General features: G+C 50.3%; 1 protein-coding gene across 1 annotated transcript in view; it reads left to right on the plus strand.

Moving 5' to 3' along the window:
* Positions 1-1,691, plus strand: part of EIF2B3 (eukaryotic translation initiation factor 2B subunit gamma) — a 148,904-nt gene extending 147,213 nt beyond the window's left edge. The window contains exon 12 of the mRNA XM_082833915.1: positions 1,481-1,691. Coding sequence (XP_082690041.1) covers positions 1,481-1,533 — 53 coding nt within the window. The 3' untranslated portion in view covers positions 1,534-1,691. The remainder of the gene's footprint in view (positions 1-1,480) is intronic.
* Positions 1,692-8,547: the final 6,856 nt, after the last annotated feature.

An 8,547-nucleotide genomic window follows, 5' to 3' on the forward strand; every position in this document is an offset into this window, starting at 1 on the left:
AAGTCAGAGTTTCTGCCTCACCTATCAAGGTCACTCTCAAGCCCCCATGTGTGGCAAAAAAGGTGTTGGACCTTTAGAAGCCAAGCTAACCCAGAAGGAATCCATTTTCAGCCAGGTGGTCAGCCTTTTCTGTCTGAGCCAATAGAACACTGAAAGCTCTCCTTCCTCCTACATCTGCTCCATACCTCCAGGGAACAAGCAGACAGCATGCTCCTGGTTTCCCCTACCCCTTCCAGACCATTGGTTCATTGCCTCCTTTCTATAGCTCTTACTCCTTGAAAGCTAACCCTCTTCTTAGCTTTCACCCCATCGTTGGTAAGCTCCCAGGGCACTCCCCTAAATATATTGAGGGTTCACAGTCTTCCCCTTTCCTCCCTCTCTTTTTCCAAACATCTTGGACAACTTAAACATATTCATCGCTGAACCATCCAGCCCCTCAGCTTCACCATTCCCTGACCTTCTCCACCAACCTTCACTCCCCTGCAACTTTAGCTCTCCACTTACATAACCATACCCTATCCCTGTCATTACCCCAAACCTCTGAAATCTTTCATGTGCCAGTAGCTGTGCTAGACACTGGGGCGTGATCATAAATCCACTGCCCCTGCCCTCAAGATTCTTACAGTGAAGTAGAGATAGAGATACACATCAGGTAGAGTGTTTTCAGAGAGCAGGAAATGGATGGTTCGGAAGGGAAGGCATCACATAGTGGAGGTGCTTGATTAGGGCATTTAGGGTGAGTAGGGAGGGAAAGAAAGGCATTCTAGGCAGAGGGAACAGCATGTACTAAGGTCTAGAGCTGTAAAATAACATGGCTTCTAGGTACAAATGGAGAGTGATGGAAGATAAAGCTGAGAGGTAGGCAAAGGTCAGGTCACAGAGGGCCTTACGAGTTTGGACTTTATAAAAATAATACTGACCACTATTTGTCAAACACTCAATGATTCTTTAACTCATTGAATCCTCACAATAACCCTGTCGAGTATGGAGTATTATTTACATGTGACATATGAGGCATCTCCCTTTCTCCTTTGAATATCTCCATCATTTAACTATTTAGTCTCTTTTCTTCTCACTATTTTCCCCCATTCCCTATCCTCTGGCCACACCACAGTTTTTCACAGGCCTCTTTCTTACATCTTTATGTCTTTGCTCACGTTGTTCTAACAGCCTGGAATGCCTTCCCCTTGATATACTGCCTAAAAAAACTCTATCATTCTTTATGACTCAGTTCCAGTCCCCCTCCTATGTGAAGTCTCCTGAAAGCCAGGTGTATAGAGAGTCAGTCCCCTCCTCCTGTGTGGGAAGATGCTGTCTCTTCCAAAGTCCTTTCGACAAGTTGTATTCCCAAGAGCTTCCAAAGAGCAGAGCCACATAGGAGAGGCATGAATGTTTATGAACACAGAATTAGAAGTAATCGGGTTTGAAATGACATATTTTGCTGCCATTTCTTAAACAATCTTTTCTTTTTCTTTTATAGCCAAACGAGTGAATGAGGTGATCGTGGGGAATGACCAGCTCATGGAGATCTGAGTTCTGAGCAAGTCAGACTCCTTCCTCTTGGCCCCCAGAACTACAGATGTTGGCTGGCCCACCTGTTTGACTCTGTATTTATTTCCCAATAAAAGAAGGGCTCCCAAAGGCATGCTGGAGACTTAGGGAGTAGTCCCAAGCTCCACATCAAATGGGCTCCAGAGATACACAGTGTGTGTTCATGTTGTAGAAACCATCTGGAGCTGGCGTGTGGAACAGTGGCCTAGCTCTTGTACACCGAGGGTATCAGGCAGGGGCAGCAGCTGTCCAGTGGTGAAGTTCCTAGGAGGGCTACTTTCTGACTGGCTGGCCCAGCGTCGTCCTTAAAAGCATCTCCCACCTGAAAGGACCTGAGGGTACTTCAGTCCCTGACCCTAATCAGGCTTTCTAGGCCCATAGGCCTAGCTGCTGTCATTGCGACCTCTGCATATGATGTTCCCTCTACAGCTGTCAATTTGGGCAGCCTGGCCCCTGAACCTCAGTCCAGGACTTACTGCTCTGCTCCCATACCTACCACACAGATTCCTGGCCCCTGACACCACGCCACCGCCAGCCTCACCTTCTAACCCCTGCCATTTACTTCCTATCCTTCCAGCCTCGGGTCAGTTTCTCCAGCTCAACTATTACACCTTGGAGACCCTAGAGCAATCAGGAGGCAGCCCCTGCCTAGCCAAGCCTATCCCCACAGGTTTTAGTGGAAGAAAGAGCAATAAAAGAAGCCATGGTTTGAGAGAAGCCAGACCCCTTCTCACCTCCTCTTAGTGAGGTCTGCCCAACGTGGTAAGGAAGAGCCAGCAACCTATATCATCGTTGGAAATTCTTTCTGAGTCTTCTCCAACTGCAGTCCTTTAGACCCTAGTTACACAGACTCTCCTGCTTCAGATCATTGAGAAGTGACATTTCAGTACTCACAGCTCTTCTGGATCCCTGTGCACCTTGCCTTCACCACCCCCGCTCCCAAACACACACACTCTGCTCTTGCCTCTCCCTACATTGCTTTTACAGCCTGCAGGTGTTTGGTGGAAGATGAAAGTGGTTCCTGGGGTGAGATTTCACCTCCTAGAATTATCAAAGGAAACGTTTCTCTTGATGTGCTCACTGTGGGTGGCTGTAATTATAAAGAATGATTTGAAATACTGGTTTCTACATTGCTTCAAAAATCTGAAGTCTCTCAAGTTCATTTGAGTGATCTTGCCTGAATCTTAGTTGCTTTTATTGAACTTGTCAGAGACTGGATGAGCATTCCTACCCTGGGGGATCTCCACCTCCGCCAGCCTTCTTGGTTGCTCTAGAGCTCCACATTCCTCCCACTGGTCAGGACAAGGTTCCTGAAAGTTTGTCCTAATCAGACAGGAGTTGAAATGGCCCAGCAGAGTGGTTGAAACTGATAGGACTGCAGGGGAGGTGGGAATAAAGAGCTGTGGTAGTGCCCAAGATGATCCCCTTTGGAGGTGATATTCAATTTGTGGGGCTCCGATGATGCTAGAGACAGTTCTGGCCTCGATGGAAGAAGACCTGCCCTGTGGAATGTTGTTTGGCTTTGGCCAAATCACTGTCTCTCTCTGTCCCTAAGTTTCTACATCTGCAAAATGGAAAAGTTGGACTGGGTGACTTTTAAGTGACTTTCTCAGGTTTTGTCCCTTCTCAGAGCTTTCTGACCCTTGGGGTCCAGGTGGCCCAAGAGGCCAGAAGACTGCTCCTTGACCGCAGAAAGGGGATAGAGGTGGGTGGATTTGGAGGTAGGGTGGAGTAGGGGAAGAGAAGGGATTGATTAAACTGTCCCAGAGCCTTCCCATACCCGTTTCTGATCTTCCCCACTGAGCTCATGGAACCCCTGACAGTAAAGTAGAGGAAAAGCCTCTCCTCTACCTTCCCTTGCACAAGCCCACGAGCAGCTCCTGCTCCAAGGAAAGGAGGGAGCTGGAGAAAACACAGGGTGGGCTTCCCTGGTGGTGCAGTGGTTAAGAGTCCGCCTGCCAGTGCAGGGGACACGGGTTCGTGTCCTGGTCTGGGAAGATCCCACATGCCACGGAGCAACTAAGCCCACGAGCCACAACTACTGAGCCCACATGCCACAATTGCTGAAACCCACGCGCCTAGCGCCCATGCTCCACAACAAAGAGAAGCCACCACAGTGAGAAGCCCGTGCACCACAATGAAGAGTAGCCCCCACTCGCTGCAACTAGAGAAAGCCGGCCCGCAGCAACGAAGACCCAATGCAGCCAAAAATAAATAAATAAATAAGAGTTTACAAGAGAAAGAAAAAAGAAGACAAGGTAAAAGTCCCCCAGGGGAAGACCTTGCTGAGTTTGAGTCCCAGCTGGGAGCAGCCCCCAGCTCAGGACACTGCTGTTATTGTCTCCAACAATTCCAGAACGGGCTGAGTGCCCAAGGTGCTTTGATTTCTCTTCTCTTTGCTCTGTTTGTCTGCCAGAAGGCAGGGACAGCTTTTGTTTCCTTTTGGCAGCATCTACAGAGGTTTGAAATGTAGTGAGCAACTGCATGTCCACTGGCCAGCTACCTCTCCATGGGACAGAAGGCAGAAGAGCCAGGCAGGCAAAAGAATTGATAGAATCTGCCCTGCCTCTCTCTCCCAGTGATGCTGCATGAGGGAAGTGGAGGAGAGGGGGAAGGGGGCCTTTAATGCCAAATCAAGGAGGACTCTGGGGAGGTGTTGAGGGTTTGGGGTTTTGGGAGCTTGCCAGGTCAGACACAGTTGGATGGCTACTGGTGCAAGAACCCCTCCCCCAGTAACCCATCTCCCCTACCTGCCAGCAAGAGCTCCCTGAGCCTGTAAGGGGATTGACCGCCAAGACTGCCCTCCAAGCTATTTCCAAGGCGAGAGGCTGAACTTCCCAGTTCTTCACCACGTTACTTTTGCTAGCCCACTCCCATCTGCAGTGGAAAGCGTCAGGGAAAACTCTAGCTGTATCCCAAGAGTGATCTAGGGGTCTGCACAGCCTAGTTTAGAAGCTGTTCCTATTTCCAGAGACTTGCAAAGAGTAGACTTTTTTTAATCCACAGGCATCCCTACCCCTAAGAAGGTACATAAGCCAGGTCTTGGTATGCTGCTTTTTAAATAGTTAAATGTGTCTGAGGAAGGGGGAGAGGGGTGTGGGGAAGGACCACCCAGACAGAAGGTCTAGAAAGCTCAGCTCTGATGGAGCTGACAGGGAGATAAAGAGGCTGAGCAGGAGAACACATTCTACTAGAGGTCAGGATGACCTGTCTTCAGCCTGAGCCATCTGCCACCACCCAGAAGGCTTGCATCAGGGGCTCTTCTGCCATGGATAAATGGGGAAATTCTGCCTTGATTCTTATCCTCTCTCCTTCCCTCACCATCAAGGTAAAAGGCCATTTTCTGATCTGTGGTTGCAGCCTCTAGCACTAGAGACTTGACAGGTGCTACTGGAATAAATCTGCCTAGAGGGAAGGGGCATACATTCCCAGGCTTGGTCCCTAAACATAATGGGTGGTAGTAGGGGGTTGCTAGGGCATCTGCTTCCCTCCTCCACATCTCAGTGTCATTGACTTTGCCTGGCCCAGGTAACAGAAGCCAGCCCAAAGCATGGTGAGTGAGTAGCTTGGGAAATACCAGGGAAAGAAGGCCTGCCCTGGCTCCTCCCTCATGGACCCTACCTTGGTGTGTGTGTGTGGGGGCGGGGGGGGGGTGGTTTGCTTCACTTTTCCTGGCACTGTTCCTCAGCTATATATATTATCTCATTTAATCCTTAGGGCAATGTCAGAGATTATGTGACTTGCCCAAGATCTCATAGCCAGTAAATGAAAGATCCAGACCTTGAACCATGTCTTCTCCTTTTATTTATTTATTTATTTTGCGGTATGTGGGCCTCTCACTGTTGTGGCCTCTCCCATTGCAGAGCACAGGCTCCGGACACGCAGGCTCAGCAGCCATGGCTCACGGGCCTAGCCGCTCTGCGGCATGTGGGATCTTCCCAGACCGGGGCACGAACCCGTGTCCCCTATATCGGCAGGCGGATGCTCAACCACTGCGCCACCAGGGAAGCCCCGTCTTTTCCTTTTAGATTCTGTCACCCTCCCACCTCTCCCATCCAGATGTTCTCACTTCTGGAAACCTCCCTGAGTATTCCAGCTCACAGTGGTTTCCCATGTGGTCTCTGTGCTCCCTCTTAGGCTGTGAACTTCTAAAAATCAGGTACTCTGCAACCCCAGAGCTTAGCAAAGTGGTGGCTCCATAAGAGACCTTAAGGAATATTTGTCTCAATCAGTAGTGAGATTTACTCCTTGGCGATAATGAATGATTGCTTTTCTCTTTTTGTTATTCCTTGGAGAATTTCTCTGGTTTGGGCCCAAGACACATACCAAGGTCCAGTGGAAGTGACTGTGAACCAGGCTATTCCATAGTTGAAGCAGGCTGTTTATAGAGAGAAAAGAGCAGCTTCTTCCCTCCCTGTTCCCTGGGGTCTGTGGCTTTAGCTCACCCTGGCTGAGCTCAGCTGTACTTAGGAACTCAACTTTGTTGGGGAGAAGAAAGGTCACTTTGGAGCTCAGAGCAGTCAGAGGGCACTAGGCCCTGGGTTAGAATTGTTGGAACTGCAGACCAGTTTCTCCCACCCTGGTGTTTGGACTTTACAAGGCAAGAAGTTTTCTCAGCAGGCAGGCCCTGCCCTGAAAGCATCCACAGAAGTGCCAGACTTTACCACAGTTGTTAGCAATGGTGGGCCTGCTGTGGAAACAGTCCCAAGGCCCAGGTGATTAGCAATCTATTTCTCCATGGACCTTATGTCTGCAAATCTAGCAAGAAGGAAGGAGGCCTCAAGAACTACTTACAGCAAAGCCTCTCTACCTCCAGTCCTGATGACACCCAGCCATACTCATCTTTTGCTATAGCCGCAAGAGCAATCTGGGGGCCCACACAACCTAGTTTAGAGGCTATTTCTATTTCCAGAGAATTGCTGAGGGTACACTTTCTTTATCCACAACAGGACCCTCTTCTCTATGACAGGGAGGAACAAAGTGCTATGCACATATGCTGCTTTTACTGTGTAGTCACTACTTAGCCAACACCATCACATATGTATTAGTTCCTCCAAGGCATTTTGCTGGATGAATGTACCAATGGAAGTGGCAAACCTGCTAGGTGTTCACCCGCTTGGCCTAAAGTTCCCCTTTCCCCAGAACTGAGGAGAGATCTCCAGGGAGATGATGTTAATTGACACAACTTTTCAAAAAGCAGTTTGGCAATGTGTAGCAGGAGCCATAAAAATGTTCATACTTTTTGACCAAACACCCCGACTTCTGGGAATCTGTCCTAAGGACATTCTCCAAATGATTGATACAAAGACCATGTAGTAACATGAAATGTTTGTGATGTAATCATAAACAAGTCTGGAAGAATTGACCAAGAAATTGGCCAGAGATAATAGTAGTTGTGTTAGAGTAATGAGTTTACTGGAGATTCTTTTTCTCTTTCACAGACTTTACATGCTAGTATATTGATTTTACCCTCCTCTGCCACCCAGGGTTAATCAGTCAGGAACCTGCAGAAACAGACTCAGAGGCCAGACGGTTGATGAAAGTTTAATAAAGGGACTAGTCTCTGTTTCCAAGTCACTTCCAAGACTGGTTTGTGCAACTCTCAAATGACTCAACAATTTTTTTTTTTTGCGGTACGCTGGCCTCTCACTGTTGTGGCCCCTCCCATTGCGGAGCACAGGCTCCGGACAGCCGCTCTGCGTGGCATGTGGGATTTTCTCGGACGGGGGCACGAACTCGTGTCCCCTGCATCGGCAGGCGGACTCTCAACCACTGCGCCACCAGGGAAGCCCCACTCAACAATTATTGAGCACCTACTTACTCTTTAGTGAGGGAGGCAGACTTTCAAGTACATAAATTGTATCACGTGCAATAATAAATATATGAATTGAGTGTTATAAGGCGCACAAAGAAGCAATTATCCGTTAGGAGGGGTGGTGTGACTCAAGGAAGACTTCAAAGGCGGATGGTTGATGCATGTTCAGTTTTGGGTCTTTTTTTTTTTTCCAGGCCACGCTGAGAGGCTTACAGTATCTTAGTTCCCCGACCAGGGATTGAACCCGTGCCCTCGGCAGTGAAAGCGCGGAGTCCTAACCACTGGACAGCCAGGGAATTCCCTCATGCTCCATTTTGAAGGCGGCCTGCCAAAACAAGAGGGCCACGTGTAAGAAGGCAGAAATACATGGAATAACATGGTGGCTTTAGGAAATTACATGTGGCTCTGCAGGGCTGTAAGGAACATGGGGTGGGTGTGAAGGAACTATGGGACGGAAGACTTTGATTAGATCCTGCAGGGCCCTGTGCTCCAAGTGGGCTTTGTGTTTTGCAGCTGTCATCAGATTCGCGTTTTAGAGAGATGACTGGCCTCAGTGGAGAGAGTGGACTGACGTGGGAGAGAATGGAGGCAGAGAGTTGTGAAAAGCAGTCTTTGGGTCTTGGTTGGGTCGGCCAGCAGATACCTTTTCTCAGCATTGGTCTCTCCTGACTTAACATTTGGCCAACGCATCACCTCTCCGGGTTCTCCCTCCCTCCTCCTCCCCGAGGGCAGGCAGGCGGGCGGGCGGGGAAGCGAGGAGAGGGGTGGCCCTGCCTGGGTGGTCTCCTGCCCCGCCCCCCGCGGCGCCGTTGCCCAGCAACGGATCCGGCCGCGCAGCTCCGGGTAATTTGCCGGCGACTAAGCCAAAGGGAGGGCGTAGCCCCGGCCTTTCCCTTTTTCTTGGACTACAGACGCCTCCTCGGCACAGCGGTCGCCACCTCGAGCCGCGCCGGGCGTCGCGTAGCTGTTCCTGCACGCGGGAGGCACTCCGGCTCCGCGCCCCGGGCCCGCACCGCCCTGCACTCCTACAGCTCACGAACGCCACTGTACACCCGTACCCGCGGCTAAGCGGCCCCACTGAATTCCGACGCGGGACCTCGCGGTACGCGGGACCAGGCCAGCCTATGGGGGCGCCCAGATAACGCGGGTTGGGGGCGCCCAGGCCCCCCATCCCCGCCAGC

Source organism: Leucopleurus acutus, assembly GCF_964270905.1.
Source record: "Leucopleurus acutus genome assembly, chromosome: 2".
Lineage (NCBI taxonomy): Eukaryota > Metazoa > Chordata > Mammalia > Artiodactyla > Delphinidae > Leucopleurus > Leucopleurus acutus.